At 34.5% G+C, this 22,054-nt stretch overlaps 4 protein-coding genes across 6 annotated transcripts in view; 3 read left to right on the top strand and 1 right to left on the bottom strand.

The window, feature by feature from the left end:
• Window positions 1-3,240, top strand: part of axed (BTB/POZ domain-containing protein axundead) — a 41,088-nt gene extending 37,848 nt beyond the window's left edge. For 2 of the 3 annotated variants that reach the window (XM_069113785.1, XM_069113793.1), the window contains one exon: window positions 191-3,239. In XM_069113785.1, the coding sequence (XP_068969886.1) occupies window positions 191-412 (222 nt within the window). In that variant the 3' untranslated portion in view covers window positions 413-3,239. Of the gene's footprint in view, window positions 1-190 lie in introns of all 3 variants that reach the window. The other variant, XM_069113777.1, reaches the window with a different exon arrangement.
• A 326-nt stretch (window positions 3,241-3,566) lies between these two features.
• On the top strand, window positions 3,567-14,661 carry LOC138180395 (U5 small nuclear ribonucleoprotein TSSC4). The gene is made up of 2 exons (XM_069114230.1): window positions 3,567-5,048; window positions 14,338-14,661. The coding sequence occupies exon 1, from the start codon at window positions 3,865-3,867 to the stop codon at window positions 4,618-4,620; it is 756 nt and encodes a 251-aa protein (XP_068970331.1). The 5' UTR covers window positions 3,567-3,864; the 3' UTR covers window positions 4,621-5,048; window positions 14,338-14,661.
• On the top strand, window positions 5,962-7,109 carry vnc (GNAT family N-acetyltransferase vnc). The gene has a single exon (XM_069114244.1). The coding sequence runs from the start codon at window positions 6,089-6,091 to the stop codon at window positions 6,641-6,643; it is 555 nt and encodes a 184-aa protein (XP_068970345.1). The 5' UTR covers window positions 5,962-6,088; the 3' UTR covers window positions 6,644-7,109.
• The window catches only part of p130CAS (Serine_rich_CAS and FAT-like_CAS_C domain-containing protein p130CAS), a 162,859-nt gene continuing 149,908 nt past the window's right edge, over window positions 9,104-22,054 (bottom strand). Inside the window, exons 5-9 of the mRNA XM_069114216.1 lie at window positions 19,746-20,046; window positions 14,353-14,705; window positions 13,061-13,353; window positions 11,336-11,692; window positions 9,104-10,467 (exon numbers count right to left, since the gene is read on the bottom strand). Coding sequence (XP_068970317.1) covers window positions 10,180-10,467; window positions 11,336-11,692; window positions 13,061-13,353; window positions 14,353-14,705; window positions 19,746-20,046 — 1,592 coding nt within the window. The 3' untranslated portion in view covers window positions 9,104-10,179. The remainder of the gene's footprint in view (window positions 10,468-11,335; window positions 11,693-13,060; window positions 13,354-14,352; window positions 14,706-19,745; window positions 20,047-22,054) is intronic.

Raw genomic sequence — 22,054 nt, forward strand, 5'->3', positions numbered from 1 at the left:
GTTTCATTAATAAAATCTAAAATGAAGATTCGACTAACTTTCTGTTAAACATGTTGTGTAATTTTAATCTATTCTTTGGAATTGGAATTCAATTGAAAAATATATAACAAGTATAGAATTAATTTATAATTAATTATAAATATAATGTTTATAATAATTATAAAAGGTTTATTATATTCTTTGTCCATAGCTCCGAAATTCCGTAACTGGAACATTACCCAAGTTGATCAGTACTCCAAGGATGGGTACGAGAATCTGCGAGGACCAAAGCTACAAAATATCGAAACCAGGGAAAAAAGAATGCCAAGACAATCGGAAGAACAGGAGAAAGGAATGTGCAAATCAGGGACAGAAGACCTGTGCGAGAATCGGTAATTGTCTCGTACGAGTTCTCGCCTGTATTTTCGACTGAACGACATTGAATACGGGGCCAAGACGAAGAGGAATCGATGACATTGACAGATTCTTGAATCTCTCACCGAAAGCTAATTTCTTTCCTACCGTTTTTCGTATCTTTGCAGCATTACGTGAAACTTTTGCGTTAAAATTTTTCGAAGTTTCAACAGTATTATGATATGACACTGAGTTATGATACTGATTTAGGTACTAAGGATAACAATGTTTTGCGTTTAATCGATATTAACATTCGTCCGCTACATACTACTGAAAAATATAGTTTATTCTACAATTTCCTCTCGTTTTCGTGAAGTATTTTTTATTTTATTTTAGTTTCGCAAACAATGGATGCTATACGATGGCAAGAAAGCTGAAAGAGGCTGAAATCTAATTATTATACGTTTGTTAATGTCCCTTTCCGCTAGTTTATAGATACTTTCGGATATAACGTTCCTCCTCGCGAAGTGATATTTTCTGAGGATAGAAAACTGGATTTTAAACGATTCAAATATTTTTCAATTTTAAATAATCGTTTTGAAGTTTACATATTTTATTGTCTTCACATTTTTTATAGAGATATTTACTTCTTGTCTAATCACAGTAAATTTTAATTTTGAGAAAATATTGTAATGAATTTTGTACATTGGAACATTTTTATTGATTATTTGTATCTACTCTTTCTTATAAAATAATAACAATTATATTATTATTTTTTTAAACAAGTATTTATAAACCTTTTGGCAAAATTGTAAAAGTAATTGACGTAAAGCAAAGCAAAGAAAGAAACTAACTTAAAACTCCTAGCAATGGCTTTGGCAAGTACCATTTTAAAATCAATCAATTTAAAGAACACTGAAAGAAGATTGATCTTACATATTTTTAAACGTCCTTTGTTATCTTTGATACAAAATTTTACGCGTCTTTTACAAGTAAGTTCGCTAAAAATGTTTAAACAGTATTTGTAATTTTATTATAACGGAAACTAAAAATTTTATACAGGCTGAGCTACTATTTCTGCTATAATTTCTCATTTCTCTTCTACATTGATTCATATACTGGTATCTTCTAGAATAATAAAGATAGAGGGTACCAGATATTTTTCGTACAAATGGCAGTCAACCTGTTTAGTATTTTTAGTTTTCCATCGTCGCTATTATCTGTATCCTGTTATACGTTAACGGCTACGTTCGTTGTGTTCATAATTGCTGTTCAGAGTATATAGCGTTCAAATTGTAAGTTAGAGCGTGGAACCATGGCTGGTCCGTGTAAATACGACGTTCAATTACGCAAGCTTCGTTTTTGCAACAATTTTTCTATGCTTTATACCAAATTTTTATAAACAACAACAGCGATGCATTTTTCATGATCGTCATTACCTTTGAAATTACTGACTTCGAGTGAATCATTACGTCGTTCGAAATCAACAACTCTGAATTGTCCCTTTAACAACGAAGAATTTTGGAGCTTAATTAAAGGGGGGAAATCAATTTGGAGTTGGTGCGTTTAACATCCGGTTCAAATCTAGACAGTTGGTTAATTTCTTTAAATGATATCGATTCTTTTCATTCTAAATATCTTAACTATTTATAAAAAGATTTAGAGGACTATTATACACTAATAGATAAGTTACAGAGAGTGTTAAATATGATATGAAGAATGGAGAAGAAATGATACTTTATTGAAAAACACAATACAATGAAGAAGTTCAGAAATATCTAGAGATACTGTTTTTATCTTTCTTTATATATACATATACACATCTTACGTTCACATACCTGAACGCTTAAATAATTTCTTTATCAATTCACTAAATTAATATTACATACCATATTTTAACAAGTGACCATTCAACGTATATTTGTCTATTGGTAATTAAGTCAATTAATTTCTTATTACTATAGTTATACCAAGTGTCTAGATTTACATTGTAATTAATATACCATTGTTAACATCGAATTTTATTAATAAAGGCAATGTCGTGTCGTTATAAAAAACACGAGAAAGATGACATTATTGAAACGATGTTCGTCGTTTTCATAGTAATTGTCATATTCGTTTAACAATTACTACTAGCTAATGCCTTTCGCGAGCTAATGTCATAAATGGCCGCTTAGGTGTGTTCTATCGTTACCATTATACGTTAGTCATTAAATTTCGTGTTGCTATTTGATCGGTTAAATTTTATTCGCCGCGACTCGTTGTACTCAAATTACGGTAAGATCAAATGTTACTCTAACGAGTGTCGCTGAGTCTATTGTGTGTTAATGATTATTTAGAAATCGATGGAATATTGCAACCTGATTACTTGTTCGGATTGATTGCGTCAAATTGGTTGTAGAAACGACTACATTCATTTTGAACCACTATTCGTAGTTGCTTCTTCGAATATACACATGGTAAATCTTTCAATTTATTTTGTGCGTTTCCCATATAAAGTCTCTGTGAATGCCAAACAAGAAGTATCGATAGCTGCAAATAAAGCTTGCAAGTGTAATAATAAATTTAGTAAAAATAAAATAAACATAAGAACTTTACTGCCACTATATTAGTCCTTTTCTTATAATAAGTTGAAAAATTGTAGAAAGATAAGTTTCAAATTGGTTAAAAATATGGAACAATTTGAGAAGATAAAGTTTATGAATTATATACAGATAAATTAGAATAAATTTGTAAAAGAAATCGTTAAGAAAATCTAAATATTGAATGAAAAAGACACAATATTTTTTAATATTATAATATGTGTAAAATTTAATAAATCATACTTTTTCTTGATAATGGATACTGAACAACAGCTTAAGTACAGCTTGGTATATGTATAAAATTGCTTATTGTAGTAGGGAATTAATGTTAACTTTACTTCTTTTACAAAAAAGACATATACTTTCTTATTTTTTCAATTTTCGATGCTTTACTTTTTTTCTCTAAATGTAAGAAGTACAAAAGTGTAAAATATAGTACTTGTTAAAGATCATGTTCTATAGCAGTTGCATATAGAGTATAAAAAGTAAAATTTATTACAAAGTTGTTAATATTACAAAATGAATTTCGCAAATATTTTATTATTAAATAATTATATCATAATCTCTGTCTCCATTCATAATATATCTTGAATTTTTTAAATAAATATTACTTTGTTTATTGTTCTAAAAATTTATATATTCGGTATACGATTTTAAATTCGATACCCATTTTCGAGATATAATGGCGTCGTACATACAACGCAGTTTAACTACTTAACGTCAATATTGTTATTGTTATTATTAAATATTAGAAATTAATAAAGTGACGATAAACCTATAAGCAATTTGTCGAAGACATATAAAGATCTTATCGATTTTAAATATTTAAGCAAATAACTGTTGAGTGTTCTAACCTATCTCAGTGTGTTAGTGCATCATACATATATCTCATATTCGTGATATCCATGTTTGACGTTTCTATTCAGACAATATAAACCTGTATAAAAAAATGCATACAACTGGAGATTTTGTTTTGCACGGTGGTAGTGCAGAATTTGCAAACAGACAAAAATTATTGTTTGATAAATTGTCAGACGCAGAACAAGAATGTAGTAAAAATAAAATGGTCACTGAATCTACAGAATCTACACAGGATATTGACAGCGAATCAAACTATTCTCAAATCCTGAGAGCTGGCCGTAAAAGTCAAACAAGAAGATTTCGTGGTAAAGAGAGTATCTTTAAACGGCCAGAAGGCCCAGCACCACGTGCTATCAGTAGAAACATACCAGACTTTCACAAAAATCCTCATAAGTGGAAAAAATACAGTCTGGATGATGTGTCCAATGATGATATGACTGAGGAAAGTAATAGAAGGGCTGCATTATCGTTTTTAAAAGAATTGAAAGCAAGAAGATCAGTGGAAAAAATAGAAGAATCAGAGGGAAAGGATGCAGATGAATCTGATTTGGTTAAGAGGAGTCAACCCAAAATAATGTTTAAATGCAAGAAACAAAAAATATCAATGGCAGAAGTTGAATTTAAGAAACCTGAAAGTAACACAAATGAAACAGACAATACACCAGTTATCATTGAAAGTGATGATAAGCCAATCTTTAGGAGTAGTAAAATTATTATGCCAGAATACGTTGTTGGCCAGAAAAAGAAGAAAAAGAATAATAGAGAAATACATCGTGTGAAAATAGATAGAACAAAACAACTTAAATTAGATCATTTACAAGAACCTGATGAAGAGGAAAATTGAATATATATATATATATATATGTATATCTGATATTAATATTGTAAATTTAATTATAGTTTTCAAGTTCTCTGTATAATGTGACCATTTCATATATTTTATCAGTTAATGTATTTTGAATATAGTAGTAATAAACATACTGCACATCTTAGGTATAGAACATCCCATATTTTATAAGGTTTTAATTTTTTTCCTATGTTGACATGTTATAATAATCAGAATAGGCTCCTAATTTTGAAAAGTGGGAACGAAACCGCTCTGATAGGTTCTTCCGGGAACGATGCGATTGCGCACTAACCATCGCGGGTTTCGACTGTTTCCTGTCGGCTTTAGTCGTAGACTATTCAAAAGTCGCTAGTCAATTGCGACTATTTGCGATTTTCACGCGTGTGATGCCGACTAATGCACAAAATACAATCTATTGGACTTTGGTAAGTGATGTAATATATCCTTGAAAGATTACACGTTTCGCTAAATAACGATGAATAATTTATGTATACAATTGGAGGGGGAAGAATTCATAACCTGTACATATACTATTCCGTCATCGATTCAAAATGGCGTATTACAATTGAACGGAAAAACGTAGATAAAATCTTTATTTCATGGTGCTAAATCCGTCGTTCGTGTTTTTATATTTGGTGAATTTAATATTCTTGCTAAGAGAGCAAGAAAGGAAGAGGTTATGACACAGTTCCCGTGTGTGTCGTTTTAGGAAGTCCGTTACTATATTCATAATCGGGGTACGGAATTAATAATGCAGGAAATCGTTCTAGCAGCCTTCTCCGTGATATCGAGTCTACTCATAGTATTTGGCCTGGTGCTGCTGGGTAAGAACGATAGATAGTAACGTTTCGTTATTGCTGCGCTACAGAGTGTTTCGAAACATTGTTATCTGGCCTGTCGAGTAGTATAGTTTCAAAGTCGAAAATATAGTAGGAGAGTTTGACTATATACTTAACCTTTATCGTCACGTGTATGTGCAATTTCGACGGCTATTCTAGGTTTCGAACAGTTAAAATTTCTTTTGTTTTGTATCTTTCCCCTATAATGTATACTATCGACAAGGTATTTACTGTAGTTATGTCGTACATTGTTTGTTGTGTGAATTATATTTTCATCATACTATGTATTTATATAGTGTATCCAAATTCGATCTGTGATTTTTATAGGATCTCTTCTTTACATGCATCTTTTGTCTGTCTTTTTTAGGTTGGTATTTAGTTTGGAAGTTTTTCCTTTCAAGGTTCAGGTTTGTCCGGGAATTATTGGGTGGAATGAGTGAATCCTCTCCTGTAAATGACTTAAAGAATGGTAGATCTCGCATGAAAAAAATTCGCAAAGATTAAGGACACGTTTTTATATTTGAGACAAGAAGATTATTAGAAAGAGAAAGATCATCAAAAGAAGAAAATTGACCAAAGCAGAATTGTCTTTTATTTATATATCTATAATATTTTAATTTATCAAAATGTCTATAAATATACGCTGTGCTACGACAGATGATTTATTAAATATACAGCATTGCAATTTACAATGCTTGCCAGAAAATTATCAAATGAAATATTATTTATACCACGCTCTTTCGTGGCCACAGTTGAGTTATGTGGCAGAAGATGAAAAAGGCAGGATAGTAGGCTATGTCCTTGCTAAAATGGAAGAAGATTGCGAAGATAATCCACATGGACACATTACTAGTTTGGCAGTAAAAAGGTCACATAGAAGACTTGGTATTGCACAGAAGCTTATGAATCAAGCTTCCAGGGCAATGGTTGAATGTTTTGGTGCAAAATATGTTTCTCTACATGTTCGTAGAAGTAATCGGGCAGCTTTGAATTTATACACAAGCAGTTTGCAATTTGAAGTATCAGAAGTTGAACCAAAATATTATGCTGACGGAGAAGATGCTTATGCTATGAAACGCGATCTTAGTAGCTTTTATTTGGAAAAGAATGCAGCAAAAGAAAAAACAAACAAAGATGGTAATACACACATACATACTGGCAGATGCTGTGATCGTTCATAGTCAAATTGGGATGTTTACCTATAAGTCATAACTGATTCCACACGTCATTAATTCAGTACTGTTTGAATTCAAATCAGTATCATACATATGAATACATATAATATTTTTCATAAATAGATTTCCATGAAAAGTGCACGAAATAATCACGAGTCAAGCATCATGGCTTGAATGTTTGACATATTATCATTATGAAAATTTTGCAAATACTTAGAATATTAGTGTTCATTCAAGCCTTACCTGAGACATATGAAATGTTTTATATACCGCTAAAAAAGGGGTGTACTTGTTAATAATTATACAGCAGATAGGAGAGAGATGAAACTAATGCATGTAACGTATGTTCAATGCGGATTAAGTTAAAAAGTTTCTAACAAATGTATCACTGCGTGTAGTTAATCAATATATTGTGTTATTTAAGACCTACGACTCTTAATATAATAATAAAGATGATAAGCAGAGATGACAATGAAGGTTTTATCACTTTCTACCTGTGTATTCAATTAATCTTTATTGAACCATTGAAACTATAATATACAAGTAACGCGCCAGTATACAAAATTATCACCCAGATTTCACCAAGCAAATTAAGTGCAAGATGATACCAACTTTTTAAAGGAGAACACTTTTTAAATATTTATGCTCGTCATTCCATCTTTATATCTGCGTTACGTGAAACGATTTTAATTATCCCTGCTGTTTGTAAATACTTGATGCATTTCCACGAGTATGATTTTATGCTTAAAAATTAACGTTTGACGATTGCACGATTTTTAAATATTTTGTTCTTTTCTTTGTCACTGCTGCGTTGGTACATTATTGTATTTGTGTATACATTGTAATAGGAATAATTATAATATACATATATATGTATATATATATAAATATACTTATGTACACAGTAAATGTCCTTAAAGTAACATAATTGATTCAGTTCGAAGGACATGCTAATCCGATACGTCGATTAATTTTCCAATTTCATAATCGATCGATTATATATATATATATATAATTTATGCAATATTAAAGTTAACGTAACGGTAATCAATGAATCATCAATATTTAATGTTTAACCGAAAGTCTTCGCTGACAAAGACTCCATTGATAAAACCTTCCATAATCTTAAGAACAGTTTCCGATTGTAATATTGTTTCGGTGTAAAGAAAATTCCAGGTACGATGTACGATCAAACGAAATGACGCGAAACGATAAAGGCAATTGTGTAATCTGTGCGTTTCACATTCTTTTTTTCTGTTCGATGTAAAGAGAAAAAAAAAATTCATTTCACTTAATAGTACGTCACGATCAATCGGAATACGATTTTTAATGAGAATGTGACAAGCACCTATTGATATATCGCCTATGTATAAATTCTAAATATACAGTAAACTCTAACTGCCTGAAAAATGCGTTTTATCTTACAAAAACGTTCCACCAATAAATTATAATACAAGTCTCGTAAACGAGGTTCATGTTCACGCGATATGCTCCGATTATATAATCTCTAAAAAATAAACTATAAGCTATATCGTGGTGAATACTCCCTAATCGTAAGTGCCGGATGATCGCCTTAATTTCTTTTCTCTTTTTCGACTTTTCGATTTCTCGCTCGAACGATCTTCCGTTTTCTTTTTCCCCCTGTACAAAAGGAGAAAGACAAAAAGGCTGCGTCTCGAAAGGCGGAAAGTAAATACATGTTTTGAATGATACAATCGATCTTAAAGCTGCGACACAAATGTGCGGTTGTCGATTACCTTTCGTAATACCTAAGAATGTAGTTTTTCACGGTTAATCGGAGAAAATAATTAGTACAATTTATTAAATTTAAAAACAAATTCAGCAAAATCAGATATAGACGTTGTTCATAGTTTTCATAAATCTATATTATCTTTTAACAAAAGAAGCAGTCCTGCCGATTATAAAAATTATTTAATCCCTACGCCCTATGCCTCTAAAACTAATTTCTACGATAAGGGAACGATTCGATTGCTATGATGAAAGTTTTATAATCGGTAGGAGCGTCGTCGGCCTATGATAATCGATAAAATGACCGTGTATAAGGCGTATCGTTTCGTACTGTTTCCAAGTTATTGTTTCTGCATCGCTCCTGTAAAGGGAACACGCTTTGTAATCGAATTAGGTTATTGGAATGATTATAAACAGTCTGCAAATCCGATGCAATTTCTTTTTGTTATCATCAGTGTGTGTTTACGATTGATCGAATAATGCTGCTGGAAGAGCCCGTAAAAAGGCCTGACACGAAAAAGTCGTGACATGGCGGTAAAATGGTATAAAATTCGTTCAAAATTGGCCTCTAAAAAGATAGCGTTCCTTGCGTTCTTCGAATTTTATGTATAAACGTTAATGCCATAAATGTAGCTGTTATAAAGTATTCTCGATTAGAGAAAATTCCTTTCTTGTATCAGTGGCTCTTTCTCGCAGTATATATTAGGCTGTTGCGTTTGTTCCATTTTCTCAATATTTTTAGTCTCCTTTCATTTCAATCCAATTAATATTTTCATCGCAGTATAATCTATTGTAAATATGCGTCCAAATGAAAATGTTTCATATTTTAATAGAGTTTTCTCTTCACATGATACACACCTAGGACGATGATTAATACGCTGGCAACGACAACTGCGTATCAAGTTCGAAATGATCCTCGTTTTCAAGCAAACAATACACCGACGTCTCGAGAATTATTTCGAACACGTTCTACACGTCGCTTAATTGATTCCACACCTCTAGCTAATGAACGACACGGTTACATGGTTTCCTAGAAAAGTCTACGTTCTCTATATTCTCGAGTACATTACAAATATACGCTCGTCTCGAAGGAGCTTTTCCCTTACGTTCTATATACCTGTGGCTTTGGCAGTTGCGTATCTCTAAGTAACGATAGGCCTCGAGAATTCTTTATTGCGTTCAAGAGGGAAGGATGTCGTTTCTAGTCGGGCGAAAAAGCAAGTTGGCGTTTCCTCTCTGGTCCAAATTCATTTTCTCGTCGATTAAACAATCAGAAATTCGTGTATCTACGATCTACTTTGCTATCATCCGAGCCAAAAGACGGATTTCTTTGTTTATAGCTGTTCGTTAAAACAAATCTATCAATCAATAATTATACATATAATCATATATAATTTTTACCATCATTTATTTAATTTACTTTGAATTTCTCTTCATCGTTAAAATCTCTACGTTTGACTGAACGATTAAGCATCGCGATATTCTAACAGGTGAGCCGCTCTTTTCTATTAAATCGGCAGTGAATACACGCTACGACATATATTTTTATTTTCCTTCTTCCAATCGATCCTACTGTCGCATTACGTTTCTAGCGAACAGAAACTGTTTGATCATTAGGATTGTAGAAAACAATCCAAGGAACTTGATGGAGGCGTCGTGAATTTCACGTAACGTGACTTCTTCCTCGAAAGAAAAATAACAAATAGTTCTCAGCTCGCGTGTATCCAAGATATCTCTTCTTTTTCTCCTTTACCCTCTTTCGTGTCACAGATTAGGATCTGATCTTTGGATGCTCAAGGCTGTTGCGCGGCGTGAATCATGGCGACCTTCAAGTCCTTGGCCAAGTGAGAGACGTCCACCACGCTGTCGACCATTTCCTGAACAGCGGATACGCTTGGGAAGAATTGTGCCGCCTGTTTTGTCTTCGACACGGTCTGACCCAGAGCCTCGTTTAGAGCGTTCGCGCACTGTAGAACGCGTGTTCTCACGTCGTTCCTCGTCACGTTTCTGTGCACCGTGTCACCGATGTGCACCAGTCTATGAGCACTCAGCACCACGAACTTTCCATGCGCTAGGAACACCTGTTTTTAAAAGATAGAAAACGTTTCTGTTAATTTAATTTTATCATTTGACTTCTTTTCTCGGTCACAACGTTTCTTGATTTTTAAATCATAGGTTTTCCTTTCCCTTGTCTCGTTTAATATCAATGAAGCAATGTTATCCAAAGAATTAGCGAATAGCGTATGTTGGTAAAATATTTATCATCTTTAAAATATGTAATTATTAAAGAACTCTACTGTACTGTATTCTTTCTACATATAAATAGTAATCATACATGTCAATTCTACATATAAATAGTAGTATAATAGTAATTAATAGTTAAAAGGTAAGACAAGGTGATGAGCTAGGTGGAATTGAAATTTCTAAAAGATATGTATGTATGTATGTAAGACCCAACCGGAGCCTAAATACCAGTAAACAAACGTATAACATATTTTTATCCGCTGTTTCATCGCTATTTATTTTCTCGTACTCCCTTGAACCTAATTTCCCATTTTATCGTTCATCGATTTCAAATTGAAATATACCCTCAATTAAAACTACAATACTTTATAGTAGAAAGAAATTCTACTTTTCCTACTACAAAGATTCTCCGAATTAAAAATCATACTCTTAAATTTGACTTTTCATTTTGTTATCCCTTATTACCAATTAATCCTGTTTTATCCCGTAAAATGGAACTTCTCAATGCTTCTATCGCTCCACAATCTCTGTCTTCGAATCTTAAATTCTAACTTGAGATACCCTTAATCAAAATACTTCGAATATTGTAAAGTTATCTCAGTAATAATACTCCACGAGGCCTTATTTTTCCATGGCATATTTTCTTGGCTCATGGTTCATCCGAAGGACAATGGCCATTTAGATTTCCAGGTTTACGGTACTCGCCTTTGGTGGTTGGTTATGCTCGACTGTCTGCATGAAGGCGTCAATGGCGTGAGTCAGGTGATTGCCATGTGTGATCACCTGGGCGGCATAGAAAGCCAGCAATTGTTTGTCGTTGGGATCCATGGGTGTCGGTGTCGTGGGTGGCATTTGAATCGTGGCATTGTCCGACTCGGACACCAGGAGATCGTAATTACTACGTAGTTCCTGTGGCAGCGTTGCCCTCACTTCCTCGCGTTGCTTCGCGACTACCTCCCTCGAGTCAAGATTTACGTAATCGTAATCCTCGCCGGCGCCGCTGTTGTTGCTGCTACCGGTTGAAATGATCGACGACCGTTTGAAGAGCAGGGTCGAGTTGCCCTGTTTTAGACAAATTTTACAGGTTCGATTATTTTAAGGAATTCGATTACGAGCTCGGTTTGTTTAGGGATGAGAAACGATGATAAGACTGTACGTGTGATTTGAAAGTAGTTAGAATTATCTTGTGCGATGAAACGTAGGATTATGAATTAGAATATGATGGGAAAAATAATTGTCGTTGCAATGAAATTGAAATCGGAGAAGAGGCTGTTAGAAGAAAAGGGGAAGGAATTTGGTTACTGGACATTTCTGTGGAATGTCAATTAATAAATTTTTAGCGTATGTGTTTGTGCAATGCAATATTTGATGATGATATGTTTTCTACCGAGTAAATTAGTAAGTTTATTATAAAAATGGAATAACAAATTGATAAGAAGTGGGAAGAGTGATCTCATAATTGACAAATAGCGTAGCGTAGCGCGAGAAAATGATTGAAATTTTTGCAGCTACCAGATAGAACTCGTAAGATTTGAAAAATTTGCCTAAATAATGCGTTTTTATGTTTAGAAAAATACAGAATTTTCTATTAAGACTTAGTCTCATCCATCAAACGAAAGATCGTACGAATTCAAGTTTCTAGGGGCTCGAGAAAGTGTAAGTCAAAATTTGGAGAATTTAGATATAACGTAGTTCCACTCTTAAAAATGTTATTCTTTCAGATTTATAATCAAGTTACAAGCGTTACTTTTTCCGCGATATTTTTCATGACTTAGCAAAATATAATAAATATTGTAATAATAATAGACGCTATATTATGAAAAATATCAATGGACCGTCATACACCACTATGATCCTCAGTCTTCACCATATTTTCCTCGATGGTACTGAAGTTCCCGAATTTTCATACGCGTCTATGAAAAGATGAGAACGGTGTCGGCGTATCGTACGATTAAAAACGAGAGAAAGATGTTACATGAACAAAGTTCGTAAATGCCTTGTAAGTAAGATACGCAAATCATAAACGACTGGTTCCTCTTTTGATTCTACGTGGAAACGACGTGAATTTTGTATTCACGAGAACGGACTGCACTTCGAACAAGAACCTCGGTAAACATGACCAATCGATCGAACGATGATCCAGTCATCTATAATTTCGCTATTCTTGTTAGAAGTTTGTAATAAAATATTTACAACCCTCTCTTTATACAACATCATTTTCTTATTTTCAATCATACAATATACACCGATATCGTTTGGCGAGACAAAACTGAAACACCCTGTGTACGACGTATCGAACCAATTATACCAGTTAACCAATTAGACGCTCAAATGGCTAATCCTGCGTGCTTTCTCGCGTCGCGAGTGTCTTCTTTTTTCCCGATTCCACCAACCAGAGAGATCGTAATTTCGTTTCTACTCGATGCTCACCTGAATGAAACTTGCGACCTGACGAACGTCTTCCGTGAGTGCCTGAGCGCACGCGATCAGCTGATCGAGTGGATCCGGTTGCACCGGCGGCAACAGCGAGGAAGGTGGCCCGTTTGTAGGTGTCGGGGTATCACCACCCCCGCGACACAGTTTACCCGCGTCCCATTCCATCGCGTCCAGTTCGGACGCGGCTTCCTGCACGAGCTTGTCAGAATCGCGGAGAGCCTTGACCAGGGGTCGTAGCTTCGAAGCCAACCCTTTGTCCGGTGCTTTGCCCGCATTCCCCAGCGTGCCTGCGCAAGAATACAAAAATTATGTGTGTAGAGAAATCACGGCAAGTCTCTTGGGAGAATCCTTTCCGGCGTGGCTTCGTTGATTCGACGCGGACCAATTGTTCCACGTCGACAGCCACTCCGCCTCGAGATTCGCTCCGCTCTTCGTGAAACTAATTCGAGCATGGGGAGAGGAATTTTCTGTCGTCGTCAATGCGTGCATCGTGGATTTGCGGCGGTCGATGGGTTTGCAAGTGCAATTAGAAATGGGGAGCGTTTTCCTTTTGATGGATGTTGATCGTAATTGCGATTGTTGCGTGGGCGATGATGTTGAGACGACGTTAAGATTGCAGACTGGTACTACAATAGTTGTACATAATGTGATTTCCTTACTTAAAAATAGGTCGAACCTACTATTTCAGAACTGAAGGCTATTTGTTTGTTTTCAGTCGATTAAAAATATCATGTTAACCTGCGCAGTCTCAAACGTTTAAACATACCTTGAACAATTGACGAACTCTAGGTAGAAACTCTAGGTTTCAACTACTCGCTTCGTGTGTTTCATATATTTTGTATACTTTGTATATTTCTTCAAAGGCACATGCATGTTTCATATTCGTATCTTATGTCCATTGTACAGGAGACTGTATTCTTCGAACCATTTGTTAATCTAATTTACTGAACCATTTGGTAAAAAAAAATTAATAGAAAGTTGAAATTAATAGAAGTACAATTCACCTATTCTTCCTTAGATTCTGATAATAATATGAAAATTCAAAATTGATACGTATATATACAATGGAATGCACGTAATGAAAACAAACTCCCGTGAGAGACCAAACGAATGAATGGATCTTGTTAAGAATTAAGACAACGACTAGATATTTTTCTTCTCCGATCATCAGATTTTCAATTCACGTCGAAGGGGAACCGAATATATCTTCCTCGTGTCAAACAAATAATAACGAATTTATGAAAATTCCGTACAATATGTCTATATTTCAGCAAAGTGAGAATTACCTTCGGCAAATTCAGCCAGATCGTGCAAAGACGTTCTCAGCCTGAGCGCAGCAAGCCTAAGATCCATTAGGGTGGCGTCTAATCGTTGAGGCGTTCTCCATGTGGGGCTCACGAAACCGAGTAACCTGGCTATCGCTGCGGATGCCTCGCTCTGCAGCCTTTGCAGACCTTCCAAAGCGGAGTCCAACTCCAGGGGAAGCTCCTTGCTAACTGGAACGTCGTAGATCTGCTGCGTTTGCGGCGGAGGTGGAGGTGTCGGCGTTTTCGGCACGGGCGTGTTGTGTCGGGACGGTAAAGAGGATGCTGGAAGACGCGATCGAGGTACATCGTAATCCTGAGCAGCCAGGCTGGATCTGAAACGAGGCAAACGTTTTGTCAGTATAATCCGTGTATACAGTCTTCGTTCGTAAATACGATTTAGCAGTATGAATTATGATTCGTTCGCTAATTAGAACTTGGACATTACGATTATTGTGATATGTATAATTTTGTGTGCTGGACTAGATTGGCCGCGTAGTAGTGGCACACGTATGTGAATATGAGTGTGTGGGAGTATATGTGTGCGCGACGTCTCGAAACACATGAATGTAACTGTTCCGTTGGCAGTGTGGCGTGGAAGATGGTAAGACAAAGAAAGTGCTGAGACGCGTGCAAATGTATATCGACGAAGATCCTGTACATCGTTTATTAAATAAATCTAAAATTATTTTAATACGAATTCTAAGCGTAACCTTAGTGTTCCTTTACTTTTATTTCGGCAATTAAGATGCATAATTCTCAACAACGATAGATCTTCTATAGATCTTGGACAAAACGTGATACACTGGAGTCTCGATTAACAGGATGTGAATTAATGAAACGATCGATCAATGGGCCGGTCCTCTTTTTTAGAAAATATCGTAAAGCAGGAAAAAAGAAGCGAAAGAAATTGTCACATTGTGATCGAGGATTTTCTGTTCTGTTTAATATTAATACAATGAATCCGTTTATGATATCGATATTTATAAAGTAACTCGCAATAAATGAAAACAGTGTTATTCGATTATCTTAACAGCGAGTGTCATAATTGGTTCGGATAATCGAAGTTCCAGCGTAATTAACCTATTTATGAGAGAAATTCTTAATAGGTTTCTAACGAATTTTCAAGAGCATATTCAATCTTTGCTCTAAATATAGTACGTTCATGAATGTGAGATTTACGAACATATCTAGACGCAAGTGTTTGAAGATTCGAATTGAAACGTCGGAGGAAACAAGTTTGTTATTAGTTTCGTTTCGTTGTAATTAACTTTAATTCGTTATTAAAAGTTTATCGAATCAAATTTCAGGAAAGTTTCCCGAGTTTTAACTTGACGCGTAGATTTTCCATTAGCGTAGCGAGTTTCTACAACTTTTCATTGAGCGTAATTTCTATCATTTGCGGAGACAAAGCGAAACGTTTTTAAAATCGTTATATTTAATACGTTAGCGTGGAAAGAATTTATACCTGCGATAAAATTTCAGATTTTAGGATCGTTTTCAATTCTTAACCAACCGTTGTACGATAAATTCCTCGTAAAACATTTTACGCTAATGCAACACCGTGTGTATTCATTCGAGCGTAAAATTTCTCGTCTCTGTTTTGTCGGCCGCTGTTCTAATTTTTCACAGAAACAAAGAAAAAGAACTAGCCTGAATTTTATCGCTGAAAACCTAGCCATTTCAAGAGCCATCTAAAGCGTATTTCCATTTGGTTTCAACTCGTTTCAGTTTCCTATTCATTTAGCCATTAGGGGCCACACTCCCATCGAGTACTATTAATCAGTGGCAACGAAAGGGATGTAGAATAGAAATAATAGTTCCAAAGGAATAGTTCCAGAAGTAAGAAGCCTGTTATCCTAAGTACTTCGTGCTATTAAGTGATTAAATACAATTGATGTTATCAGTAAAGTCGAACGATTACGAAAGTTGGAAGACATTGAAAAGTACAACTTTTTCATGGAATAATGACAGAACCACAGTTATGTAAAAACAAAAAAAAAAAAAAAAGAAAAAAGAAAGAAGAGAAGAAGGTAACGAGAAAGTTATTTCTGCTCGAATATTAATTTTAGGTCATAGAGTTTTATTTTTCTCACTTCTTTTATTACTAGATGCTATTAATTAAGAGCAATATTTATTGTTGACAGTTTACAGCCAGAAATTACAATTATATCTGTTTAAACAATCTGGCATTGCTTTTAACAAAGGGAAATTTGTAAAATTTGGTTCTATATTTCTATAATCCAAGGGTGGATAAAAAGGGATTAATCGTCTTAAATTTGAACTTTTTAGTAAGACAAATTTCAGTGTTGGCAAAGTAGTTCCTTAAAGATATGTTTTATTTGTTATATGATCTATTACGAAAGAAATAATTTTCATAATAGAATCCAAGTCCTAGACCAGTTAAAGTCTCGCTGAATTAAAAAGATAATTTTCTACTGATAAAAATCGATTTAAGCTATCTAAAAACCAACGATCACTGATTTGGCAAAAAAGTTTGAGATCAGCGAAAAAATTGAGAAACAGTACGTGAGTCTTAAAAAAATATTGCGTATTGGAGCCAATATCAAAAACGATATTAGTGCAAACCATTTATGTACATAAAAAGTTGTTACTAGACAAAGAACGCGTAATACAGGCGAATTTCGCAATATTTATTTAAATATTTTCAATATACTGATAAATTTTTATACATCATTAACATATTATGTGACATGTATATCATTCTACACTGAACGATTAACAAAATTTTATTTTTATTTCTATTCCCTCTAAATATCACGTCTAGGTCTTTTACTTCGAATATTTCACATTTTTCCTCGCAAGCTATATACGTTCTGTATATTTTTACACATTTCAGTTTCCCATAAATGCATAAACATACACAGTACGTATTATATCGCTTGAAAATGATCGATGTCTTTTTTTTCTCCATTCTGTACAGGTGCCAAAGCGTGTAAAGTAAAATTTTTTCGACTAAAAGAAAAAAAAAAGTAAATTCTAACTGAAAATCGTAAAGGAGACTATGACGAGCGTCATTCTATTCTTTTTCCTAAACCGTAAATGGAACCGATTTCTCCGAAACTGCAGTAGGAATGACCGCTGTTGGCACCGGTCCGGTATTTAAGCTCGAGCTTCTCGAAATAAATCACTTCCTAGCAGCTGTATGTCTCGTTACGCTAGCGAACGTATAAAGTTCAACGTACTCGATGTTGATGCCTCGGCATAGTCATCAGATAGCTGTCGTAACGAAAAGGAAATGCTAAAACCTGGTTTAACGAAATACTAAAACTTCAAAAGCTCGAAAGGGATACGGTTTAATTTAAGGTGCACGTTCCATTAGAATGGATTAGCTACGAGTAAAGAATTTTAGGGTTTCTGGACGTTGTTCACGGTTATGCGAAGAAGTAAAATGCTAAATATAAAGATAATGGCTCGTGTCTGCTACTCACTGTTGAAACCTGTACAATGTACATAAGTTCTCTTTATTTAGACCCGTAGCGAATGTTTATGTTTGCACAATTTCTCATGATATTTGTGATCTAACGATGATTCTCCGTTATTTGTAAATTATAATTAACGATTATATTTCATATTCTCGTCATTTTGATATTTTTAAATCTATAACGAAGGAAAATTGTGTTTTTATTAGAAGATAGACGATTCTGCTCGGATTATTTATTTATTATTGATATATCGATAAGTCTTTGTGCCATATAAATTATATTATTAATTTTATATATTATTATCATATACGTTGAAGGAACGCGAAACTTGATTTTTATTTCTATTCAGTTTGCGAAAAAAAGAATAGCAAGTAGAGTGAGATTTTTGAAATATTTCAGTGAATTCTTTTCATTCGAGTTCGTATATCGAATAACATACGCTAGGAAAACTAAACAGAACTTTAATCGACAGAGTATACAAATTAAAATTCACGCTTATTAAACAACGACATTTTTTCCAAGCGAAGGGAACATATTGGAAATTTGATTTCTTTTCTGAGCAAGAGGTTTTTCCCTGTCAATTTCTTTTTCACTCTGCGGTATAGAAACAAGCGCATTTAGAGTTCAAAGAAATCTCTGCATTCCAAAAAATGGTAGAAATTTATGCATAGATGAATCTCAAGTTCGTTACAACATTATGTTTTAATTAAAAATTATTTTAACCGTTGTAACTTCGTATTTTCCAACGTTAGCGCGTTATAATTATTCTCCTCCGTTGAAATACACAATTATGCGTTTAATTCGTTTTAAACAACGAAGCAGATAATCCCCATTGATTTCAGTTTTATTTAAATGCAAATTTTCCTGCAATTATTGGCTGAAACAGTGATTTTAATGATAAATAACAGTGACAAGAGAGGAAATAGGGTCAATTTCCTATTAAAGAACACTTTTCCGAGGGATTTTCTAATAATAAATTTCACGTTAATTTACTGTTATATTAAGCTAGACTACGTTGATTAAATGTTTTTTCACTTTCTCGCGGAGAATTAATAGCAGCAGAATTTAATTAGATATCTTTTAATCTTCTACGAGCACAAAAAGGCTTCTTATTCTCTTTTATAAAAGAGACAGGAAAAGAATAAAAAGAAGAATATTAAAATAACCAGTTTTTAACGTTTTATATATGTGTCACCATGTAGTAAAATACTCCTTGTCTTTCAAATATGCAAGCCATTGTAATCTAATAACTTATTAACCGACTAATCTGCAAATGTGTATTTATTTTTAATAAAACTAACCTTAAGCTTTAGTGCATGTTTCCCTTGCAAATACATAGAAATGCACGCATTACTATTACTCAGTATTGAAAAAAAATGAAAAGTAACATATCCATATTCTTCTCACTTTAGCTGATTATTTTATCCAATGAAGAAACTTCATGGATTCCAGTTACGATTACGATATCATGTACGACATTATCTTACAAAAGATATTATTATGCATGTATTTTCGTTCTCAAGAAAAAATTCAATTATTTTTTCCTATCCACAAATAGATGAAAAATTTACGTGTCAACGGATTAACCGAAACGTCGCCTTAACAAACGATCCCTCTAAATCTCCAATGAGACGTACATCCCATCGAACAACAACGAAACAAAACATCTTGCAAAAGATATCGTGCATCTACTTTCACTACCATCGCTAAGCTTTTACTACAAAAAAAAAAAAAAAAAAATTAAAATGATCACACCTCAATGGAGTGATCCTCACTGATAACTAGAAGAGAAATTCCTTCCTGAGGAGTTAACCGAATCATCATTTACCAAACGATCGCCCTATACTATCAGACGCTAATCCTGTTAGACAGCGATAAAATAAAAGATCCGCTTGTCTAGCCATCGTATATCCTCTAGAGATCACGTACCGATTCGATCCGCTGAGGGATCCATCGTTGGTGAGGCTGGAGGCCGAGCTGCTAGGGGTAAGGGGTTGCAATGGTCTGGGCACGTCGTAGCAATCGAGAGGCGTCACGCCGGATCCTCCAGAGCAGTTCGAATTCGGCGTGCAGGAGGTAGGTGGCCTGGGGATGTCGTAGCACGAGGGTGCCGGACTTGGACTGCTCGCTGGCGATGGAATCACGGGGACAGCTCGTGGTGGCACGTCGTAACATTCGCTCGCGTCGCCACCGTTGTCCACGGAACTTCTGCTGCCAGTTGTGTATCGTCCTGCACACGCACATTCGCCAGAAAATTAATTTCAAGGCAAAATAAATAGTAAAATGTTGAGAATTTGGTTTCGTGATTGTAACGCGTTTATGTCTAAGCCTGAACGACTTCGGTTCGATATAACGTTTAGGCGTTTCCCATACTTGTTTCAGTTTCAGATTTTCGTATTACAGCGCCAACATGCTTCTAAACGAGATTTCCATCTGTCAGTAGAAATTCGTATTTCAAGTCTGACGTTTATAGGACATCTTTCCTTCAGATCAGACGTTTGTGGCGAAAGATCGCGAAGCAGTGTTGCTCCATACTCGTCGGTCTATTCTTATTGTTGTACATTTGTAACTTTTGTATACAGCGGTGTGTTTATAAATAGGGAAAGTTCTTATAGCAAATTCATAAATTTTGGAATTCATTTTTCTCGAGAACGTGGCTTCAAAGGTGCAAGAAATGTTATTCTATATTTACAATTTCTTATTGCGTGTACAACGATCTTTGGCTAATTGTTCATTTCTGTGCTAGAAATTAACCAAGTTCACGTATACTTGACGATCTTTCAAACTTGACGAGATTGGAGAAAAGAAAGGATTTTCAGTTTTCAGAGATTAATGCACGTTTTCACTCACAGACGTGTATTATCCTCTCTACAATCGATACTTATTTCCTTATACAAACGGTACCAGGAAATTTATTTTCTTACGCGTCGCTATATTATCTGTAGTTTTCTTATACTTCACACGACGAAATTACTTCCAATAGCAAGTATACACTTGCATAATTAACAGTGACCTGAAGCGATCAATGTGCGTACTTCCAAACCTCTTGCAAGACGAAAGAAAAACTCAAAAAACGTCACAGATATCCAAACTTCCGATTATCTAATCTAAACTGCAATAAATAACTAATACTAATACCAATAACGATAAAAATAATACTAAATAACTAATATTATAGCACGACTAATAACGTATAATAATTATTACTTTCTGAATGCAACATAATCTATTCGCTGCTAAATTTATTGCCTATTACAAACAGATACGATATCGTCAATTTATTTACTAAATATCCGAACAATCGAGATACCATTGTTCTCGGTAGGCGAATTTTTCAAACGGCTCGTTGCAGACGAACGAGGTTAGTCGGTCGATAGGAGAACCGTGACAGGATCAGCGATCTTTCACTTCACAGATTGGTTAAGGTCCCGCGAGATAGCTTTGTAATTTCCTACGTTAATGGTCCACGATCGCGGAATGTCCCGGATACGTTGATTCGTGAAAGGAACCAGCAGGCTATTTTTCTTCGATCATCCGAGATAAATAGCCTCGGTACCGGACACGCGAATACGCACAAATAAGATAGCACACGGTACATCTTCTTCTTCATCGTCCGTAACAAATGGAGTACAATAGCTGCGATTCCTTTCAGCGATTGTAGCGATTTTCTTGTATCGTTCGAATACAATTACGCGACAGTTTTTGATCTTGTCTCGACAAAACTGACTTGGTTGTTGACATCGTTTTGCTCGTAGTATGAAAATTATTTAAAGATCGAAATAGTTTTTCGCGTAAGAAACGCAATTTTCTTTTAGTTTATTTTTTTTTTCACACTTTATTTCAACAACTTTATTTCTCAAATACTACTTCTCTCAACGTAACGTAGAGAATTTTTATGATTTTGTAAAATGTCTGTTAAATATTGATAACGTAAAGTGGACTCGTATGGATTTATCGATTTATTGAAAAATTCGAAAGTCATATTTTCTGTTTTTTTATGGGGCAGCAGTTTTAAAATTCAGTAGGCTACGAACCAATCGCGTATCGTCAAAACATTTTTCTTCCTTTTTTTTTTTTTGCTTCTATCATTTTCGTATAACTTCGATTTTTACGATACTTCCTGGATTCATTATCTGTTCTTAAAGCATCCTCGTTTTCGAAGTTGACAGACTAACAAATAATAGAAAAGCTCGCGATCTGCAATTTATCTCAGCTTTGAATAGCATTCTAATAAGCGA

The sequence above is a fragment of the Bombus flavifrons genome, chromosome 1 (genome assembly GCF_040668555.2).
Source record: "Bombus flavifrons isolate JBK064 chromosome 1, iyBomFlav1_principal, whole genome shotgun sequence".
Classification (NCBI taxonomy): domain Eukaryota; kingdom Metazoa; phylum Arthropoda; class Insecta; order Hymenoptera; family Apidae; genus Bombus; species Bombus flavifrons.

Bases quoted from the DNA above. Each gene is read 5' to 3' on its own strand.
- vnc (XM_069114244.1), top strand. From the start codon at position 6,089: ATGTCTATAAATATACGCTGTGCTACGACAGATGATTTATTAAATATA.
- LOC138180395 (XM_069114230.1), top strand. From the start codon at position 3,865: ATGCATACAACTGGAGATTTTGTTTTGCACGGTGGTAGTGCAGAATTT.